The 24,126-nt window shown below is 38.2% G+C and overlaps 1 protein-coding gene across 1 annotated transcript; it reads right to left on the bottom strand.

Annotated features, from left to right (window-relative positions):
- Positions 1-841: 841 nt before the first annotated feature.
- On the bottom strand, positions 842-23,834 carry DDX52 (DExD-box helicase 52). The gene is made up of 15 exons (XM_021704129.1): positions 23,737-23,834; positions 22,492-22,690; positions 19,059-19,189; positions 17,293-17,478; positions 15,569-15,712; positions 14,838-14,949; positions 13,905-13,977; positions 13,187-13,390; positions 10,703-10,793; positions 8,142-8,264; positions 7,858-8,008; positions 7,574-7,649; positions 5,994-6,065; positions 5,326-5,418; positions 842-2,013 (listed from the first exon to the last, which is right to left on the bottom strand). The coding sequence occupies exons 1-15, from the start codon at positions 23,821-23,823 to the stop codon at positions 1,956-1,958; spliced, it is 1,800 nt and encodes a 599-aa protein (XP_021559804.1). The 5' UTR covers positions 23,824-23,834; the 3' UTR covers positions 842-1,955.
- Positions 23,835-24,126: the final 292 nt, after the last annotated feature.

The following is a 24,126-nucleotide window of genomic DNA, read 5'->3' as shown; positions in this document are numbered from 1 at the left end:
TCGTTTCTGCCAGGATACTTTGTTCTCCTTTGCCTGTGGATTCCTACATTTGCTAGACTCAGCACAGGAGGTCAGCCTTCCATGACATTAGATGCCATCCTCTGATGCTTCAGCATCTTGGCCTTATGTCTAACACAGCATTTGCCTGCCACACTATTTGTTCCTTTACTCTATACCCACCACTACACTCTAAGGGCACAGACTGTGTTATTAAGCCTTGTATTCCTAACCAAATATACCATGTTTGTTTAAGGAGTATTTGGCATTAATATATAACGTGTCAGGCACAGAGCTAGGCACTTCCAATACTGAGACATAGTTGATATTACCCCCAATCTCATACATAAAAAAACCAAAGCTCTGGGCGCCTGGGTGGCTCAGGTGGTTAAGCGACTGCCTTCGGCTCAGGTCATGATCCTGGAGTCCCGGGATCGAGTCCCGCATCAGGCTCCCTGCTGAGCAGGGGGTCTGCTTCTCCCTCTGCCCTCTTCCCTCTTGTGCTCTCTGTCTCTCATTCTCTCTCTCTCAAATAAATAAATAAAATCTTTAAAAAAAACAAAAAACAAAAAACCAAAGCTCTGAGAAATTAACGAACCTATTCAAAGTCATAGAGTTGGCAATAGGTGGCACCATCACAACTACCTCCAGGATATATAGAGCCAAGAATCTGTTTGCAAGAACCAAAAAAAAGATCACATGCTTGTATGTATTTTTTGTACCTTGTAGCATACGGTCTCCATTTACATAAATTCTGAAGATGAACAATTTGTCTCATTTAAAATATTCAAGTTGGAGTCTATCTGTCCTGACATTAGAATAAAAGGCTGAGAATAAAGGAAATTAATATGTTTAATTCAAATGCTGCTAAGATTATTTACATTACAGTATTGTAGTAGTACTGGTAATAACTACCTTCATGTCAGGTGCCATTGTAAGTACCTTACATATATGAAGTCAATTTTTTATTCCAACTGTACAAAAACTAGCAACTAAGAAAAATCTGCTAATAGTGAATAGTCTCCATCACTGTATAAGCTTGACTCTTTACCTTTGGCAGAGACCTGTCTCCTAAATGGATGCAGGGCCATAAAGCCTCAGGAAAGACAAGCTGTAAGAGAATGCAGCCACAGGTGTATCAGGTAACAGGAACATTCTTCCTTATCAGGATAAAGTGTTTATCAGTTTTCACGCAAAGTCATCTTGAATGGAAAGAGACGGGGAGCATGATTAAATGATGGAAAATGGAAGAAAGAGGGAGGCTGACCATAATCTTGTAGCTGCAACATTATGACAGGTAAGGCATGAGTTTTTACCGATGAGGTATAAGGATATTTAATAGACCAAAGAATTTAAAATCCTAGGGAACTTGAGTAACAAGTCACAGAAGAGGCTCTTTGTTGTGGCTCATTACCACAAAAGGCCATCAACAAATTAAGAAATAGTAAAATAAAGAGAGCAATAGGTCTCTTCTTGGTAGACAGCCTGTGCTGCTTCTTGTCTATTCAAAAAAAAAAGGGGGGGGGAGGGGGGAGTGGTGGTGAAAAGGGGCATTTAATCTCAAGGCTTTATTCTGAAATTTGGTTCCAGATGCCCCTCCACAGCATACATCACACCTTCCTTCACACTGAAGGAAAAAATCCTTAAGAGTTCACCACATTTGGGTGTTGTTAATTTTAGCATAAGCTTTTGTTCTTCTATAAGAAGTATCTCTCTGGATTCACACCACAGAAATGTGAATGAACGTTATTTCTATTGTGTAATCATTTAAAAGTCACCTACAAATTGAAATTTGACATGATGCATTGATAGTTGAGGATCATTTTTCATCAGTCCCACGTTCTTGTAGTTGATTTCAAATGTTACAGGTGATTACAGGATTTGAAGTATTTCATGAAAACATTCATGCTGGGATCATAAAATTCCATTTCCGATACAGTCTTTTAAAAAGTCTGTTTTTAACTTTTGTCTTCAAGAGCTACTTTCTTCTTGCTGTTCTGACCAGTGACCTTTTTCCTGTGACAAGAAAATTAAAGAAAAGTTGAATCCAAAATTCTAGATATATGTACTCTCTAAAACTCTGCCAGTTTAACAAACATTTCTTGAAACCTGTATAATCAAGTATACGAGGCACTAGGAACACAAGGATGCATAAGACATGGTTTCTGCCCTTTAGGAAACCACAATCACCTAAGTGAGACAGAAACATCATCGTAAACTACACTACAGCATGGTATAAAAGATGGAGTCTGACTCTGACATTACTAATAGTTAAGAGTTCACATTGATTAAGTGCTAGATACTGTTAAAAGTGCTTTGTATGTATCAGCCCAGATAATATTCCTAACTTACGAAGAAGATTCTAATATTACCCTCATTTTACAGATGAGGAAAATGAGGCAGAATGGTTGAATAACTTGCTGATCATCACACACTGATAATAAATGTTAGATATGAACCCGGACAGTCTGATTTTAGAGTTTGGTGAATGCCCATCAATTACGTTAACAGAGGAAAAGGAAAAATTTGGGGAGAAAATAACCAATGTTTGCATTCTACAGTTTAGTAATGCAAAGTTCCTGGATATATATTAACTTATGTAATCCTCAACCAACTTTGAGTAGCAGAGTTGGCATGACTTACCTACTTATTTCTATCATATACAGGGGGAAGTGACTTGTCCAAAGTCACACAGGAAAAGGTGGTATGAGAGCCAATCCTTCGGACTCCAAATCCAATTTTTCCCTCCACTCTACCAGGCTCAGTTTGTAGTGCCTGATGTGAGGTCCACTAGGCAAGAGGATTCAGGTTTATATGGAAAGCTGGGCCTGGATATATGGACTTGAGAGTTCTCAGCAAGGTGTGGGATCATTAAAGGAACACCTAGAGTAAAAAGGTAAGCTGGAGTTGGATCAGGTGTTGTTTACACGCTCTATTAAGGAGGATGGCTTTTAAATGTGAAACAATGGACAGGGCGCCTGGGTGGCTCAGTCGTTAAGCGTCTGCCTTCGGCTCAGGTCATGATCCCAGGGTCCTGGGATCGAGCCCCACATCGGGCTCCCTGCTTGGTGGGAAGCCTGCTTCTCCCTCTCCTACGCCCCCTGCTCGTGTTCCCTCTCTCACTATGTGTCTATCTGTCAAATAAATAAAATCTTTAAAAAAAAAAAAAGTGAAACAATGAACATGACCACAGCATCTTAAATGGGGGGCTTAGGTGACAAGATTTATATCAAGTGTCCTCGAAGTCTCAGTGCAGCTAAGTTTTAACACCTCAAGTGTAAATGCTACAAACATATAAAAATCAACATCCAAAGTATAATTCTTTTTTTTTTTTTTTTAAAGATTTTATTTATTTGACAGAGAGAGACACAGCGAGAGCAGGAACACAAGCAGTGGGAGTGGGAGAGGGAGAAGCAGGCCTCCCGCGGAGCAGGGAGCCCAATGCGGGGCTCGATCCCAGGACCCCAGGATCATGACCCGAGCTGAAGGCAGACGCCCAACAACTGAGCCACCCAGGTGACCCAAAGTATAATTCTTTAAAATATTATGTTTCTGGGGCGCCTGGGTGGCTCAGTCGGTTAAGCGACTGCCTTCGGCTCAGGTCATGATCCTGGAGTCCCTGGATCGAGTCCCGCATCGGGCTCCCTGCTCGGCGGGGAGTCTGCTTCTCCCTCTGACCCTCCCCCCTCTCATGTGCTCTCTCTCTCTCTCTCATTCTGTCTCAAATAAATAAATAAAATCTTTAAAAATAAAAAAAAAAAAATAAAAAAAAAAAAATAAATAAAATATTATGTTTCTTATTAAAATTCAACATAGCCACCATCTTAATACTATATGTGATTTCTGACTTTTTGTTAAAACTTTCATCAGCTGCTGCTCAGTGCCTGAAGAGATTACATTTCTAATTCTAGCTTTAAGTTCACCCACAGAATAATGTTCTGATGCATACACAACAGTTCTGATACAGCTACAAGAAAAAGTCTAATAGATCAGGTAACCAAGGTGGCCAAGCAGGGTGACCATCTCTACCAATCCACTGGTTTAAGTGTCAGCCAGAAATTGTTACCACAAAAAATTCAAATAAAAAGTGTTAATACTAAGAACTAACAAAAATGAGTACGTACAGATACAAATAAAATGTTTTATGAATCCTGGAACACTACATCTAAAACTAATGATGATTGGTATATGGTGATTAACGTAACAATAAAAAATTAAAAAAAAAAGAGTACATAACATCCAAAAATAAATAAATAAATGTTTCAAGCTTTCAAATGATACTTTTGTTAAGTTTGTTGCATTTATTCTTCCCAAATTATTAAAGGTTAAAACTGCACTAAAACTTTGGGACACTGTGTACACTCTACATCCTTGAACTTAACATTATACTTCTCACAGTCAATACAAAATGTCAAGTAAGACTCTTGTTCCACTTAGATGGAAAGCATGCCAGTCTTCTTGCCTTTGTTCACCTTGTCCCTTCCATATGCCTAAATTTTACCTGTCCTTAAAGATAGTTCCAGCTCCTTGAAGCTTTTTGTAACTACACCAATTCAGAGTATTTGTCGTCTCCAAACTTCTATTTTATTTAAAAATTATTCTCTAATGTTTTTTAATGTATACTAGGAAAGGGGTCTCATTTTACATTCATTCACATACCCAAGCACCTGGCAGGAGAAAAGGTCCTTGGTAAATGCCTACATTTTATATATATTAGATATAAACTGGTACTGGTAGAATTTGAAGAGTGTCATTTTCCTTAAATAGTGTAAACAGTAGTAGAGGTTAGCACAGTCTTGATTACCCCTATCAAAAGGTAGTCCTGTGTATATACTAAAACAAAACAAAACAACAATGCTTGAACATTGTCCTAAAACTCAGCTAAACTACTACAAATTTATTCAAGTCATACTTTTTATAGGTGTTACAAGGTGCTTCAGCATAAGCCTAAGATTATACTGAAATTCTGCCTAGAATAGGGAGCCTTCAGGGAAGATTCCATCAATGTGAGTCAACAGCCCTCACTGCCTCAGCAGTATGTCCTGAAGTAGGCTGTGTGGAGGTGGTGGGCAGTGCAGTTCTAATTCAAAGTGAACTGAAATCATTCTTTCAAAGATGGAAAAAACCAGATCATTAATATACAGATAGAGAAAAATTCTGAGATTGAATCATCCAAGTTCCCAAATCACAGGCAACCTAAAATACATTACTTTCATTACATTCTATAACTGACTGAACCTATCAATTCTACCTCGAAAAATTTATCCTAAAGAGAAATAATGCCTACTATAACCATATGACAGAGTTGAACAGTCATCATATACTTACCGTTTATTCTTAGCTTTTTCTAAGAAATATTTTGGAGTTGTACTAATGCTCTCCCTTTCCAATGGCTTCTTAATCATCTTTTTCTTTTGTTTGCTGAAAGTTATAAAAAGAGAAAGGAATGAAATTCAGTAGAACTTAATTGAAAACAGCTTAAGCTAAAACTAGTTTTGATTCTTGATCACAAAAATTCACTTTTTAATCTACTTATGGTTTGTGGTGACACTATAAACACTTTAAAATGCTAAATTACCCAGTAGCATTTAGAGAGATAACCCAAAGGGATGATAAATTTGATCAATTTTTTAAAAAGGCACTGATTAAAATATGTCCTGAGTCACATTTATATCCTGTGCCAACAAGCACTGAAGTTCCATTTGGGGCAATTAACTGCTTTTTACCAGTTTTATGGACTAAAATAAATTCTAAGCATATTTCACTTACATTGAATAATTTTTTAAAAATCTGATTAACATTTCAAGAATGAAAAAACTGATAAGGAAAGAACATATTCACAGATATTTAAAAAGGAAAATTTTTATCTTAGAATTCCTAAAACTAGTAGTATTGCTAGAACTGTAGTTTTAAGAGTGTGAAAGCAAGAATGCATACGGAGGGACAGAGGGAGAGGGAGAGAGAGAGAGATCATCTAGGCAAATTCAAGATTGTACCTTAGTAGTTTTTGGAAACCTTTTATGTATTCTGGCACAGGACATCCGGCCTGCTGTATAACATTGGCAACGCTGAAAAAGGAACCCATAAACATAAATTTGTATCTAGTCAAATTGATGTTTATGTACTTAAACCCTCTGCACAATTTGAGAGGAATGAAAACTACACCCACAAGAAAGTAATCCAGGACAGCGTTCTGGTTTTTTTTTTTTTTTTTTTTTTAAGATTATTTATTTATTTATTTGACAGAGAGAGACACAGCGAGAGAGGGAACACAAGCAGGGGGAGTGAGAGAGGGAGAAGCAGGCTTCCCACTGAGTAGGGAGCCCGATGTGGGACTCAATCCCAGGACCCTGGGATCATGACCTGAGCCGAAGGCAGACACTTAACGACTGAGCCACCCAGGCGCCCCTGGGACAGCGTTCTGTTATAAATGATCACCAGATGTAAGCACGCAGGATTGCTGAGAGAACTGTCTGCTGGACTGAAATCCATGCGCCGATAAGTAATTTTTATCTAGCAGCCATTTCTCCCCAACATTTACCAAGCCCTGAAAAGCTACTAACCCAATCTTGGATGAGGACACTGACTAGAATTAGATGATAGTGCTTACTATGCACTTGGCACTGTCTTAGGCTTTTCACATGTAGTGACTTCTTCAATCCAAATCCACACAACAACCCTTTACTAATGAAACACTATTATTATCCCCCTTGCCTGGATGGAAAACTGAGAGGCATGGTTATATTGACATGGAGGTCATGAAATTCACATGCTTGGAGTTACTGAGGAGATGTAGGTGAATCTAGGCTTTTGGAATAGACTCCCCTACACATGAACGTGTAAAAGTCTGCTCAAAGTATATCCAAGGCTGACAAAGCCAAGGTTCAGAAGGCACAAATCAAAATCTTTGCCAAAACTGATAAACACATCAAAGTACAAACTGCCTTTGGCCATAACTCAATTTCATTTGTTAGAAATGCAAAGTGCTATTATCAGTCTAAAATTACTGTAGGCAGCCAAAATGTAAGAAACTCAGATTTTATTTTAAGATCTATGATGCTGGGCTAAATTAAGACCCAAGATTCTAAAAGTGCATGTGTTACCCAGGCTTCAAAGAGCTATAATTGAATAATATTGGGAGTGTGTTACTGAAACGGTTTTTCCCAGGACTAAATATAAAACTCCATCTGCCCATAAGAGTTAAGGGAAGGGTGCATCATGGTAAGAGAGAATTTCGACTGGGCTGAAGAGACTCAGGGGTTAACTTTATTCACCAATCCAAAAACTTCACTATTACATTGTGAGTAATACCAACCAATGGCTATTGGGAGATCCTGTGAGTTTGAAATTTAATAATGAACATTCCATTATGAATACTTCCAAATTCTAATAATGAAAATGCAAAAACAAAGCCCTTTGATCATTTTTCCTTTTGTCATGGCTAAAACCTGGTTGACTAATGCCATGACCATATTTGGGACCTGGCCATTTTGTAATTATCTGTTGATTGTGTGTGCATGCAAGAATAATGAAGCAGTCCTGCCATCTTAATACTAAGTTATTTTTCCTAATTTACCTTCTTAATAATGGTTTATCATCTTCAGTGAAAAATGTAACAGCTTTTCCTTTATGCCCCGCTCTTCCAGTTCGACCTAAAAGAAAAAAAAAAACAAACAAAACCGCTTTTCTGGGGAAAGGGAACTTCAAGATTCACGTACAAGTCATTGGCTTTTCACTAAAATGAGCACTACAAAATGAGCATGTTTGAAGGGAAGGAGTAGGCGCAAGACAGACGAGTAGTGCCCGGGGGTGGCAGGGGTTGTGGGGGGCAGAGGGGTAGCAGCAGGAGAGACAACTCACCTATCCTGTGGATGTATTCCACTGAACTGGTTGGGAAGTCATAGTTGATCACCAAGTTCACACCTTTAAAATCAATCCCTCGGGCCAGCAAGGCTGTACAAATAAGAACCCAGATTTTTCCAGCTCGGAAGCTGTGGACTGTGTTATCTCTCTAGTTAATAAAACACATGTTAAATGTTTTAGTACCACTCTAGGAACAGAAAACAAGTACTTTATAAATTTCATGCCAATATTTTAAAGTTTAGTAGTTCTTTATCATTTTGAAAGTATACACTTGACTTTACCTGTTGCTGTGTTCTGTCTGCATGAATAACATCTACATTAATACCTTCATATATGAGCTCATGAAAAAGTTCTTTAGCCCTTTCAATGGACTGAACAAAAACAAGAACAGGTGGATTGAAACCCTAAAAGAGAGAAGGCAAAAATCAGCACATATAACCCATAATCAAGAATACAATAGCAGTATTTCATATGATTTTAGTTCATAAAAGAACCCAATTCAATTTAGTGTACTTTTTATTGCCAAATTTCTCAGATTAGTATCTGCCTCCATCTTTTTCACCATCCATTCTCTACTCAACTTGAACTCTAATTTCCATCTTGCTAATTCCAACAATCATGTCTAATTAATCCCCTTTACCTTCCTATAATGATAGATACCCACTCCCTAGAACAATCATCTCTTGGCTTCTGTGCTCAGAGATTTTTAAATTCTGCTAAAATGCAGTAACTTTTATTAATTCACTGTTTATCCTAGTTGTGGGTATTCCTCCAAAGCTCAGTCTTTGGTTCTCAGTTTTCTCAGTATAGTCATTATCTTATGTTAAATATAATCTCAGTTATCAACTACTCACTCTAAGCAGATGATTTTTACATTTCTATCATCAAACCCCACCTCTCTCTCAAACCAGCTTTCTCTATTTTCAACTGCCCTATTAGGGCTTTACCTTTTTATTTTGGTTCATAATCTCCCCTTTTGAAATCTAATAAAGCTGTGAAGCTTTCTAATAGGCAACCATGCATTCACACAAAATCTAACAACTTCAGAGGGTTCACAGACCTCCTAAGCTCATACATGGCTAGAAATCCCTGATATGTAATCTCCATGTGAATATCCATGTGAAAACCTTAAAATTCCTAGTGCCAAATAATACCTTTCAGAAGAGTAATGAAACAAATGTGCATGGCATGGTGTGCTGAGCACTATTCTAAGTACTATGTTTGTATCAAGTCATTAATACTAAAACAATTCTATGAGATATTATCATTTCCATCTTGCAGATGAGGAAGCTGTGAGGTTAATTTGCCTAAAGCTAGAATTCCAATTCAGGTAGTCTGGCTCCAAAGTTCAAACTCTTAACCACTTCTGTAGTCACTAGGTACCTGCAAACACCTTTCCCTTTCACCCTCCAACTATTCTTAACATTCCACCATTGAGGCTGTCACCCTCATTTCTCTCATTTATTTCCTCCTCATCTCTAACCAGCCTAATTTAACAACCTACTGATTTACTTTCAGTCTCTTGCCATTACATTTTAAGTAATTTAAGTAATTTTCCTTAAAATTCTTCAAATGTCCAGTGGTTTCTCTTAAAGTGACCCCAACCTTCCTGTCCAACCTGATCTTCTTTAATTCTCACCATAAACTCTTTGCCTTAAATTGGTAATCTCTTGGGGCGCCTGGGTGGCTCAGTCGTTAAGCGTCTGCCTTCAGCTCAGGTCATGATCCCAGGGTCCTGGGATCGAGCCCCGCATCGGGCTCCCTGCTCCGTGGGGAAGCCTGCTTCTCCCTCTCCCACTCCCCCTGCTTGTGTTCCCTCTCTCGCTGTCTCTCTCTGTCAAATAAATAAATAAAATCTTAAAAAAAAAAAAAAAATAGGTAATCTCTTCCTAGGTCTCTAAACCCACTGTGTTCCCCTCCACTGCTTAGACTACTCCAGCTGCTCCTCCAACCATCAACTTCCCTTGCCCTTTTATCTCACAGATCTTTCCAAGGACCAAATTAGTAGCATTTCCCCCATAAGGCTTTCCCCAACCAATTCAACTCTCCCTCTTGGCCCCATTATGTCTACATGGGTGCTTAAGAAAAACACTCTATAGCCTTTTATGACACTTTACTGCAAACTATCTTACACAAGTCTATATCTAAGATATTTCCCCTAAAAAAAGACTAAATTCTAGGGGCAGGGCTTAAGATTTCTATTTGTTTTATTTTCCCCTGCCCTAACCCCTCACAGTTAACTTTTAAATTATGGCTTCTACTCAATATTTACTGAAAGGATAAAAACAGAAAACCACACTCAGTGTCCTACTCATTCTACAATGCTCCTAGAGTTCTAGAAGAAACCAGCAGAGGGATGGGGGGAGATGAAAAACAGATGTACATGTGGAAAAAGGAGACTTTTAGGGCATCAGGTAGGTCTTTTCCTAGCCCACCCTGAGCTGGGAACAGAAAACTTAATCTAATCTAAGTGGTGAGCCTCCCTGCTTAGGACAACAGTTGACTCAATGTACTTAAGAATTTACCACTAGATTACTAAGTATGACACAGGAATAGTGCTCAGCCTCCCACCAGTCATATAAGATTTGATGAACTTGGGTGCCTGGGTGGCTCAGTCATTAAGCGTCTGCCTTTGGTTCAGGTCATGATCCCAGGGTCCTGGGATCGAGCACCACATTGGGCTCCCTGCTCAGTGGGAAACCTGCTTCTCCCTCTCCCACTCCCCCTGCTTGTGTTCCCTCTCTTGCTGTGTCTCTCTCTGGCAAATAAATAAATAAAATCTTAAAAAAAAAAAAAGATTTGATGAACTTCATCAAAATTCAAGAAGATAGCCCAAATATACCTTTTTAACAAGTTCTCTCATGGCCAGAAGTTTCCCAGTCTCAGACCCAACAAAGAGAAGCTCTTGTTCTACAGTCTCTACTGCAGAATTCCTGAAAAGAAAACATACCTTGTAGATTGCAAGAGCCAATTTTTGCTTTTCCCCCGAATTCTAAATAAATGAAAAAATTTACATTTAACCCCAACAGAATCAAGTTTTCCATTGTCAATATAAGCATTTAATTATTTATACTTTAATACGAAGACAAAGTTATTTATTTTGAAGTTTAATTTATTCACGTAATCTCTACACCCAACATGGGGCTTGAACTCATCACCCTGGGATCAAGAGTCGCATGCTCTTCCAACTGAGCCAGGCAGATGCCCCAAAGTTATTTTTATTTTTCATTTGTTTTTGAAAAGATTTTATTTATTTGAGAGAGAGAACGTGCGTGCATGCGCAGGGGAGGAGCAAAGGGAAAGGGACAAGCAGACTCCACATGGAGCCTGACTCGGGGCTTGACCCCACGACCCTGAGACCACAACCCAAGCTGAAAGCAAGAACCAGATGCCCAACTGACTGAGTCACCCAGGTGCCCCCCAAAGTTATTTTTAAATGTTTTATTCTAATTATAAAAATGTTATCTAGGGGCGCCTGGGTGGCTCAGTCATTAAGCGTCTGCCTTCGGCTGAGGTCATGATCCCAGGGTCCTGGGATCGAGCCCCGCATTGGGCTCCCCGCTCTGCGGGAAGCCTGCTTCTCCCTCTCCCACTCCCCCTGCTTGTGTTCCCTCTCTCGCTCTCTCTGTCAAATAAATAAATAAAATCTTAAAAAAAAAAGTTATCTAAAGAAAATTTGAAAAATAGGAAAAATGTAAACAGTAAAACAAATTGTCTACAATTCTACCATTTTAGAATAAATTGTGACATTTTATTGTAGTCTAATCATAAATTTTCATGTATCTAATTATTTACATACAAAAATTTCTAAAAATAAAATTACTGGATAAAATAATGATAACTTTTTAAGGTTATTACAGGTCTGAGCTTTTTCTCTTAACGATTCATAAGAGCTTTTTTATAGACAGTTGGGGGTGAGCCTTAAAAGGCTTTATAAACACTAATAAGATACTGTAATAGAGGGGCGCCTGGGTGGCTCAGTCGGTTAAGTGTCTGCCTTTTGCTCAGGTCATGATCCCAGGGTCTTGGGATTGAGCCCCATGTCAGGCTCCCTGCTCAGCAGGGTGTCTGCTTCTCCCTTTCCCTCTGATCCTCCTCCCCGTCTCTCTGTGCTCTCTCTCAAATAAATAAAATCTTAAAAAAAAAATTGCTGTAGTACATTATACTGCATCATAAATATCTTTTCCCTTCTGTTTTCTTTTCTTTTTAAAAAGATCTTATTTATTTGACAGAGAGAGACAAAGCGAGAGAGGGAACACAAGCAGGGGGAGTGGGAGAGGGAGAAGCAGGCTTCCCGCTGAGCCACCCAGGCACCCCTCCCTTCTATTTTCTGCCTTTATATTTATGGTGTATTTGTTCTTTCTTTTTATAAACGGAAGTTAAGTTTAAAGTATTTTTTATTGTTCCATTTGGCTTCTATTTTACTTAATATGGTATTCAAGCACTTTTTTTAAAAAAATGTATTTACTTAAGAGAGAGAGAGAAGGAACACAGAGGTAGAGGGAGAAGCAGGCTCCCCGCTGAGCAGGGAGCCCGACATGGGGCTCAATCCTAGGACCCTGGGATCATGACCCGAGCTGAAGGCAGACACTTAACCGACTGAGCCACCCAGGTGCCCCCAAGCACTTTTTCATATAGCTATAGTCTTCATACTTATCATTTCATGGGTCACATAATATTCTATCACGTGTCTATATTACAATTTCCTAAAACATTTTTCTATTAGTGCACATTCATTTAATATAAAATGCTTCCCCTAATATTTTTCAAAAGGATTATAAATCAAGTGGCCCTATGGTCCTACTTAAGCCATCAAAGAAACTAAATCCTCTGGGTGGCTATAAAGCTCCTTTCACACTTTATGGATAGATGGGAAAAATCAACTGAAAAAATAATGACAGAAATACTAATATGATAATTCGAGAATCTCCCTTTGGATTATTCTAAAATAGAAAATCCTTGGGGCGCCTGGGTGGCTCAGTCAGTTAAGTGTCCGACTCTTGACTTCGGCTCAAGTCATGATCTCAGGGTTTTAAGATTAAGTCCCATGTCAGGTTCTGTAGTGGGCATGGAGCCTACTTAAGACTCTCTCTCTCTCCCTCTCCCTCTGCCCCTCCCCCTCACCTTTCTCTCTAAAAAATAAATAAAATAAAATAGAAAATCCTTACTCAATCTTGACTTTAAAGAATACATGTCTTTCAGTAAAACTCTCCCTGTTTTTAATCTAAGGCCAAACAACCTATCTCGAGTCTTTAAAAAAAAAAACAAAAACAAACGGACTTGTATTAAAAAAAAAGTCAGAGGGATAACAAAGAAGAACAATTACCTTGCTCCAATGGATACAGTAATGACATTGTCCAGGTTGAGTTTGCACCACTGCTCAACATCATATGCAAAAGTTGCACTGAACATAGCTCTTCTGACCTTAGGAGATGTGCAGGCCAGGAAAATGGAAGCCAGCTGGTCTCTGAACCCAGTTTTGCCATCTTCAAACAGTTTGTCTGATTCATCTACTACCAGCCACTCAACACTGAGAAATAACAAAACATCTTGTGGGTACTGAACTGGATGGAAGATCCAAGACACTTCACTAAACTGTGGGGACACATGAACCAGTCAAACCATCATGGTACTTCTCAGATCCACACATCATACCAGAAAAAGGTAAAAGAAAACTCAGCAGGAAAAAGGTAAAAACAAGATAAACATTAAGCAATGTCCTATTCCTTTAACCTCAAAGAGATGAGGTTCCATTAGCAACAACAGAGCTTCACATAAACCTTATAAACTCCATCACCATTGCTGAAAGAAGTGAAAACATCTAGGGGAATTCTATACTAACTGCTTATCAGAATCTGTAACTTTCTTCCAGACCAGACAGTTACTTTCCTACGAGTCTAATGAAAACTATTATTCTCAGCACCAACACTGACTGAAAGCTGGCAGAAAGCAAGCTCCAACGGGCCATAAGACAAGCAGTCAAGGACAAAATAGAATCAACTAAATGAAAATACACACAGAAGAGATTAAAATATTATCTGTACCTTGTTAAATCTATTCCTGGAGGATCTTGCTTTAATAAATAGATTAGTCGATTTGGAGTAGTCACAAGAATATCTATAGGAAAAACAAATGATACAAATTGCAAAAGCAAGATTCATCTCTCTTAAACAAGGGAATTAAGCCTCCTGAATTTCAGTGAAGAACCTGAAGAGGGGAGAGGAGGGCGAGGTTATACTTGCTATCTTACTACACCAACCCCACAAAAGTTCTTTCTTATTTGTAAGCTAATATATGTATTTTTTAATCCATGATAGCACAAACTACTATATGCTTACTTTTCCTTTTATTATGTTTGATCTGCCTTCTCAACTTCTAAAAGGCAAGAACACTATAAGCCAACAGTGTTATTTTCAAATATTTAGTTTTGTTTTTTGGAAAAATCCTTTCTTTAAATGAAATTTTACTCAGAAGCTCAAAATTAAAGACAGGTTAAAGCTCATTTTCTGACTGATATAAGGGTAGGGATGTAAGCCATTCTTATCTGCAGAGTATTTCCATGACAGATTAAAAATCAACAGTATAAAGCAGGGTTTCTCAGCCTTAGCAGTACCGCCATTTTGGTTCAGATAACATTTTGTTGTAGGGGACTGTCTTGTGCATTGTGGGATGCTGTTACCTCTATCTACCATAGGTTAGTAGCACTCCAGTTTTGACAACTTAAAATGTCTCCAGATATTGCCAAATGTCCCTGGGGTGGAAGGTGAGGTGGGGGGCAAAACTGCCTCTGGATGAGAATCACTGGTATATATTTATATAAGTACCGAGTGGGAGTGGAGAAATCTCTTTCAGTTTCTCTAAAAACCAAACTAATTGTGTGTATGACTACACTTTTAAGAACTCTTAGGTGGCAGTTAAGGATATTTGTAATTTGCAAATCCCTTATATGCTCTATATCTCAAGCATGAGTCCCTTACCAAACTTCTTAGATGATTTAGGTCCAAATTTCTTGGCTGCCACTGCCGCTTTGTGGATCATGTGTATCCTGAATCCTGTTCCCTCCGAGATTTTTACTAACTCTCTGTGAATCTAAAATGGCAAATGACAAAAATATTAGCTGCTAAGATACTTAGATAAGATGTATAGTCTTGTTTACATTATTAAAATAAACCTATTACCAGCCCATGAATAACTGAAATTAAACCCATAAAAATATGTGCATTAACCTGGAATCTCAGCATTTTGCAATCTGCTACACACTGTTTTTGGAATACAGTGCTATTAGAAAACTATCTCATGCTTGGCATATATTTTCTATTAAGCACCTTGGAAGCGTGGAGCAGGTCACTGTGTAGTTTTTCTTTCTCAAAAACTGAGATGAGGTTTAATTTTTCTAGGTGAAAAAATACATTTTAGAGAGGGACTATATATTCCAGTAGCCTCAGTAGCCTCACCTTAAAAGATCTTAGAGCATTTGCCAAAGAAACATCATTAATGTTTAAATCATTGTTTTAGAAAATTATAAAAAGATTCAAAAAAACTTGCCCATGTGTAGTAAGTTACAGAACAGAGTAAGATACAGTACAGAATATTTGCCTATGCCCAAAGACATGGGCCTTACTCTTTTTGAGACCATTTTACTACCCTCAAATAAGAAATGACTAAAGCAAACACCAAATACATCCTCTTTCGAAGCTACAAGTCATACCTGGTTGGCAAGTTCTCGTGTTGGTGATATAATCAGAGCTCTGAAGCCTTTATTTGTGGGTTGTTTTAGTTGCATCAAAATGGGAATGCTAAAAGCCAAAGTCTTTCCAGATCCAGTAGGAGCAGAAGCCAGAAGTTCTCGACCCTAAAAACAAGGTATATTAAGTATAAGGTAAGTACATAAACTTTTCAGAGCCTGGTCAAGTAATACAACCAGCCATAGAAATAACAAAATAATCATAATGAATGTAATCATTCATCTTCCCACCGCTTGTCTAACTTTTCCCATATTTGCTTTTCTAACATCATCCACCCTTGCCACCACTGCCCCAAAGGAGTTTCTGACCATTGCCACCAAATACCATTTGACTTGGGTAAAGAATATGGATAACTAAAATCCAAAGATAATTCAAAACCTCAAGTATTTCCATTATTTCCATTTTTCTTTCCCATCAAATTCTCTTATCAAAGCAAAATTATAAAACCAACTTCTCCCCCTGATATCTGTACTGCTCAATTCCTAGGGATGGTTTTAATAAGTAACAGAATGGCTAAAGATAAGAAATAAAAAGTGGCAATAACTTGAGTGACAGTAATTTATAGGTGACAGTCTTCAAAACGTCACTATGATTTTTAGAGCTTTAAGCTGAAGTTGTAACAGAAACAATCTTAGATGAAAATCAGAAGCAAATTTACTATAATGTGAGACAACAACATCATTCAAATGTATTCTCACTTCAGTTCCCAAAGAAAACAAAAAGGACTAGTACGGATGAAAAGGTAACTCCTATTCTTTGGCTTCATGGGGGAAAAAGTCAGCTCTCATAGGGACAAAAAAAAAAAACCTCAGAAAAATTTAATTTCCGAAACTCTAAGTTAACCCATGCCTTTATCAACAGTAGATAAACAAATTGTGGTACTTTCAAACAACAGAATACTACTCCCTGACAAATTATAAATGCAATGTGAATGAATCTCAAAAACAATATACAGCATGAGAAAAACCACAAATTAAAAAATAAATAATGGATGATACCACTTATATGACATTCTATAGAAGAGGCAAAACTAATACATGGCAATAAACATCGGAACAGCAGTTCCCTGGGCAGGAGTGAGGTGTGGACTGAATGGAAATGGCACAACAGAATTTTCTGGGGTGACAGAAATGTAACACGTCTCTGCTGGGGGGGATAGTTATACAGTGTATGCATTGTCGAAATTCACTGAACTATGAACTTACAATCTATGCATTTTATTGTATATAAGGTATACTTCAGTAACAAAAAGTACTGGGGAAAAAGAAGTCAGGCTATGTACAAGAATTCGCTATTTCTGAAATAGTTCCTAGGAATAATAAACTAAATCATGGATGGATAAACAGAACATAGCCCTTATCCTCAGAGGGTTTACACTCTAGTAAAATGTAAAAGGTATACACAAGTAGTATAACTATATAATAGGGTAAAGTTTAAGATAAATGTTGCCAAAAAAAAAAGACACTAAATACCTTGGAGAACTGGTGGTTGAGGGAAGAGTGTTGGTAAGGGAAAAAGATCACATCTAATTGTAGTGATATGGAGGCCCAGGCATTTGAGATGGACCTTAAAAGCAAAGGAAGGATTTCAACAGGAAGAGACAAGGTAGAGAGGAAGACTTCAAAAACAGGGAAGACAATGACCTAAGACACAGAGGAAGGAACGTTAGAGGCATTCTAATACTCACATGCAGCATAACTGGAATGGCTTGCATTTGGATTGGTGTAGGCATCTGGAAGCCTGCGTCTAGAATGTTCTGAAGCAGTCGAGAATTGATTTTATATTCCTGGTCAAGTTGCTGAAATGTAGCAATTGGGTCAGGAAGATCAGTTCCTTGGACATGAATTTTGTGTTTATTCCGGAAGAAGTTTATCTGAAAAGTGAAATAAAGGGGTCACAGACTGTCACATACATTGTAAGATGTTGTAAAGCAACAGTAACGGTTTCTAGGATAAGCTTTAGTAACATGTGAAACTTTCTGGTTAAATTCCAAGCCCTAAAAGATACAGATATTAGATATACTTCATGCCCTTTCACAGACAGAAGACCTTCGTAACCATAAAACCTATCTATCCATTTTCTTGTATTAATGTGTCAGTGGCATGAGTAATGGTTATTTATATTAATGTGCCACAATGATAATCGTAACTTAAAATTTTATATAAGCTTCTAGAAGGCAGACATTGAATCCATCTAGTTTTTTCTTTATATGACAGCACACAAATGCCAATGCTTTTTGATGATTTACTCTAAACTCTATTTATTAAAATTGAGGGCCAAAAGCAGAGTCAAGTGGTGTTGATTCAGTTTGTTTTCCCATTCTGTGAGAATGACAGCCAAATGCTGGATTCAGGGTTACTGAAGTGAGCTGAACAATACTCTCCATCTGCAACATAGCAGGTGTGCAGCAGACATGACAATGATGTATTTGTTATTTGTTCTGTATTCTACTCCACCCCAAGGTATAAAATAGGTTTCTTAATTCTAACTCTTGGGGCACCTGTGTGGCTCAGTCCATTAAGCATCCGCCTTTGGCTTAGGTCATGATCTCAGGGTCCTGGGATGGAGCCCAGAGTCGGGCTTCCTGATCAATGGGGAGTCTGCTTCTCCCTCTCCCTCTCCCCCTCCACCCTGCTCGTGCTCTCTCTCAAATAAATAAATAAAATCTTAAAAAATAATAATAATAATTCTAACTCTCAAATCTCTATCAGAGGAAATCTTTCTAAACCAGTGAGTGTCGCGGGTCATGATCCCAGGATCCTGGGATGGAGCCCCGAGTTGGGCTCCCTGCTTGGCAAGGAGCCTGCTTCTCCCTCTCTCTTTGCTGCTGCTCCCCCTGCTTGTGCTCTCTCTGTCAAATAAATAAAATCTTAAAAGAAAAAAAAATAAACCAGTGAGCTTAACAAAGAGGAGAAAGGGAGCAAATTTTATGTTTATCAAAGGGGATATGAATTTTAAAAATTTCACTCCAAATGCGAATTTAGACAGGTCAAAAATTCACAGTATATAGTATATAAAAATATGAGAAGAAACACACACACACACACAAATCTTTTGACCTGTTCAAGTTTCAAGATACTTTCAAGAATTTTAAACTTTAGGGGTGCCTGGGTGGCTCAGCTGGTTAAGCGTCTGCCTTTGGGTCAGGTCATGATCCTAGGGTCCTAGGATCAAGCCCCTGCTCAGCAGGGGAGTCTGCTTCTTTCTCTCTCTCTCGCTCACTCTCTCAAATAAATAAATAAATAATCTTTAAGGGGGGGAATTTTAAACTTTAAAATTTTCAGCCACAGCACAAATACCTACTTTAAGTTTCCATTAGAGTGAAATCTAAACTAATATAATTAATCTTCTATCTTCATAAAACTATATTCACTTTTACCAAGAGAATAACCCAAGGACAAGGAAAAATTCACTAGGTCAGAAAAGAAACTGGGGCTAAGACATTTTTCTAACCTTTTCTTTTCTGAGATTCTCCAACTTTCCTGAAGTTAGTTTATTTTCTCTTTTAATTTTTTTATCTTCAATCTTCGCTTCCACAGATGATATCCACTGTATAGCAGAACCTTCTTCTTGAGAAGTAATTTCTAAAATATATATTAAAAAATCAAAAGATTTTTAAGTGCAACATTCTTGGGAGTAGCAAACAGGCCACAGCATCACGTTAAACAAAAGTAAAGTACTAGCTAGGGCGCCTGGGTGGCTCAGTTGGTTAAGCGACTGCCTTCGGCTCAGGTCATGATCCTGGAGTCCCGGGATCGAGTCCCGCATCGGGCTCCCTGCTCGGCAGGGAGTCTGCTTCTCCCTCTGACCCTCCTCCCTCTCATGCTCTCTGTCTCTCATTCTCTCTCTCTCAAATAAATAAATAAAATCTTTAAAAAAAAAAAAAAAAGAAAAAGTAAAGTACTAGCTAATACAACAGAGAAAAGAAAGTAATAGGAGGAATAACAATTGGAAAAAGGAGAGGCAAGTTCTCTGTCAGTAAAATCAGAGCTCTGAAGCTCATTCTCTTCTTTTCGTTAGTTATTTCAGCTGTGTGATATGTAGATGACTGTATACTTGAAAACAGTAACAGATTAAATTGAAAATACTTAAATAAGAGATTTCAATAAGGTAGCCAGCTCTTCTATATTCAACCAGTTAGAAAATAAATGATGAAAGAATAGATTTCACTTTTAATAGTGATGAACATAGCACAGTACTTATGGACTAGTCACTGATATAAAGATAGTAATTCTCACTAATCTATAACTAAAATTAGTTCAATGGGAAGTCATGGCAGGATTGTTTTGGAAACCAGACTAGCTGACTTTAAAAGTTCATGTGGAGGGGCGCCTGGGTGGCTCACTTGGTTGAGCATCCAACTCTTGGTTTCAGCTCAGGTCATATCATGGTTGTGGATTGACACCTGAGTCAGGCTCTGCACTCAGTACGGAGTCTGCTTCGGGTTCTTTCTCCCTCTCCCTCTGCCCCTCCTCACTCACACTTCCTCTCTCTCTCTCAAATGAAAAAAATAAAATCTTCAAAAAATAAAATAAAAATAAAGTTCTTTCACTTCACTGAGGTACCACTGATATACAATAAATTGCATTTATTTAAAGTATACAATTTGAGGAATTTTGACCTATGTATACATCTGTTAAATCCTCATTACATTTAAGTTTATTTCCATCACCACCCAAAGTCTCCTTGTGGCCCCTTGTAATGCACTGCACCATCCCTAAGCAACCACCTGTCTGCTTTCTGTCACTGTAGATCAATTTGCTTTTTCTGGAATTTTATATAAATGGAATCATGTAGTATGTACTAAATTTAGTCTGGCTTCTTTCACTCAGAATAGTTATTTTGAGATTCATCCACGTTGGAGCATGTATCAATAGTTAACTTTTTATTTAAAGGTAGTATTCCACTTTATGGATATATAAATTGTTTATCCTTCACCTGTTGAAGGACATTTGGGTCATTTCCAGTTTTTGGCTATTGAAAATAAAAGCATAGTGCTATGAACACCTGGTAGAAGTCTTTGTGAGGACACAGATTTTTCCTTTCTCTTAGGTAAATTCTTGGAATGGAATAGGTGGGTCATATGGTAGGTGTATGTCTAACTTTTTAAAAAAGTCCTTTGTCAATTTCTACCCTAAAAGCCTACTGGAATTTTAATTGAGTTTGTTTTGCATTGATTCTATAGATCACCTCAAGGAGAAAATATTTAGTTGTCCAATCAAAACATGGTATGCCACATTACTCTGTACTATGCCACATATGTGCTACATTATAGTACATATCTGTGTGTTTCTGGTTGCCCAACAGTTGAATCCTTTTCCCAAGTTTGTGGCAGGTCTTTTTTTTTTTTTTTAACTACTCTTGGTGGAAGTCTTTATCGAACTTCCTTGCCGTCAGGGAAGTAAAATGTGTAAAACTGTAACAGCAAAAGTGTGGAACCGAAGTCAATGTCCCTGACATGTGGACTTGTCAAGTCAATTACGGAACATCCTTATAATGTGTAATGGCATACTATACTATGATTCAATGAACAAAGCAGTGGACTTCCTACTGATACAACGTTTCTGGTGGACAATTTCAAGATACCTAAACTTAAAATAAACCTATTGGTTAACTCTGAAATTCCATTTCTAAGAATTTATCAGATATACCCACATACACACAATGATAAGTGGGATGGCATTTATTGCAACACTGTAATAGCAAAACTGAGGAAACAAACTAAATGTCCATCACAAACGAACTTGTTAAATCAATTACGGAATGTATAATGGGATATATTTTGTGTTAAAATGAAAAAGGCAGGGCACTTCCTACTGATTCCAAACAATCTCCAAAATATATCCATCCATACATATATATATATATATATATTTTTTTTTTTTTTAAGTGGAGGAGGAGAGAAGGTTCAGAATAGAACAACAGATACAGTATGCTATTGTTCAGGTTTTTTAAGGGAGGTATAAATATAGTGAATAGATATCTTTATAAAAATACATAAGAAAATGATTAACAGCAGTTGCCTCTGGAGAAATAGTGGACTAGAAATAGTGGGAAGAAAATCTGCTTTTCACCACTGTATAACTTTTAAAAACCAGGTCTAACGGGGCGCCTGGGTGGCTCAGTCGTTAAGCGTCTGCCTTTCACTTGGGTCGTGATCCCAGGGTCCTGGGATCGAGCCCCGCGTCAGGCTCCCTGCTCGGCGGGAAGCCTGCTTCTCCCTCTCCCACTCCCCCTGCTTGTGTTCCTGTTCTCACTGTGTCAAATAAATAAATAAAATCTTTTAAAAAAAAAAATAAATAAATAAATAAAATAAAAACCAGGTGTAAGTATTTACTTTACTGAAAAAGGTAAATGGCTAGGAAACTTAATAGATATAACCAAGAAAAAGATCATATATCCCTAATGTACAGAAAAAAAAAACCCTGTGAAAAATAGGCAAAGAGTAAGAACCGAAAATTCACAAATGCTGAGATGTAAATATCCACTAAAGCATATGAAAACATGCTCAACCTCACCAGTTATCAAGAAAATATATACAGAAATTAGTTTCATTCATTAGGTTGACAAAGAATTTAAGACCAATACTATCCAGCATTGACACAGGTGTGGGAAGTCATTTTTCATTATCTATTCAAAGAAAGAAGTGTGCATACCCTTTCAGCCAGTGAGTCCACTTTGGGGATGGTAATTACAGAAATAACAGAACCTGTACAAAAGGATATATACACAAGTATTTTTATTGTAGCAATATTTGTAATGGCAAATACCTGGAAACAACCTGAATGCCATTAACTAATGAATGACAGTATACTGATTTGTAACCTTAAGCCTGTATTATTTTTGTAACTGGAAAAAAAAAAAGAAAAAAAAACTAAGAACTAACCTGACATCATCATTTTCCTCTTTTTCTTGCTCTGTTCCCTCTTCTTTTCAGTTAGGCTCTCTTCTTTTTTCTCTTCATCTTTAAGCTCCTGATGAGTTCTTGATGCTCCACACTCACCTGGGACAGACTTCTTGTTTCCAAAGAAGTCCAGTCCGTGCAGCACCTCTGAAGAATCAAAGTCATGTTTCCTTTTTCCTACCTAAAACCCAAAAAATTTAAAATGCAATCTACTGACTGACTGCTTTCACCCAAGCAGTACTGGCAGTAAGGGCGTGGGTCTAATAACTCCCCACCTTTTTTTAATCCTTTCACCAAGTATCTGTTGAGCTGGCAAGTGTGTTTGAGCAAATGGAATACAAGATGACTTTTCTGACCTTTTAACTGTAGTAATAATCATAACAGTAATTACCATTTATATGCTCATCAGCATAACACCTATATGCTGTCAGGCAGACTTCTAAGCATGCTTATATATATTAAATTACTTCATCCTTCAACAATGCTAAGGGGTAAATAGCGATATTACAGATGAAAAAAAATCAAGGCATTAGGATGTCAAATAACTTGAGGTCTCAAAAGTTGTGACAGATCCAGTATTTGGACCCAAATAATCCGGCTCCAGAGTTCAAACTCAACAACTACACCTACCGCCAGAGAAAGGAGAAATACACGTGTTGCTCAATGTCAAGGCTGATAATGAAAATTTTCCATAATTGGGTCCCAACTAACTTCTCCCGATTTACCATTCACCCACTACTTAACTATGTAAGAGTCCCCATTTCTAAGTCGCTCTTCTCACTGGTTACTTAACACGTCATGAGGTTACAGGAATAAAAAGACTCATGTCCACTAAAGGTGTATGCATGCCAAGCCAACCTGGGTAGACTAGAGTGAAAGAATCTGTTCTCTTCATTCTGGGTTCATTCTGTTTTCGAAATTCCTTTCTACCAGTTTCGGAGAAAAAGCTACTTTTGAAAGGATTCTAACTGTGCTTTGAATAAACTAAAAAGCAGGGAGGGAGAAGCGTTTCTGTGCTAGGCCCACCGAAGTCTACAAAAGAATGGTAAGAGTCCACTCCGATGGCAGGACTTGACCAGGTAGGTCTGAGCACGAGCCCAACGCAAAGAGGGAACATGCCCCACGACCAGGCCGCGGTCTCCCAGCGCCGGCTCTCCCAGCAGCCAGATCATTCTCGGGCCCCTGCGCTCTCAGTTACTGGGGCTTCTGTTTTCCTGCGTACAGTACCTGGAATCGCGCTGCGTCCGCAGAAAAACGTCTCACGTCGAATTTGGCCCCCACGCCAAGCCGGCGAAAGAGATCGTGAGCATCCATTTTTACCCAGAAAGCACCGCGGTCCCAGGGCGCCTGCGCAGAGAACTTCCTCCCCCAGAAGGTCTGGGGCTGGGCCGTGGGCGGAAGTGGTTCTGGGGGGCGGAGCCTGGCGGCTGCGAGAAATTAAACCGTTTTACCTCCTATAGCCCGACATTATCTGTTCTTTTCAAAAATGTTTATCAAGATCCTCTTATGCCGGGCACTGTTCTAGACTTTTATGGGTACTTTGGTGAACAACACCTTAGGATTCCTCACCTCAGGAAACTTACATTTTAGTGGAGACAAAGATATTGTTAAATAAGC

Source organism: Neomonachus schauinslandi, chromosome 15, assembly GCF_002201575.2.
Source record: "Neomonachus schauinslandi chromosome 15, ASM220157v2, whole genome shotgun sequence".
NCBI lineage: Eukaryota > Metazoa > Chordata > Mammalia > Carnivora > Phocidae > Neomonachus > Neomonachus schauinslandi.
This window is presented reverse-complemented; position numbering and strand designations above follow the sequence as displayed.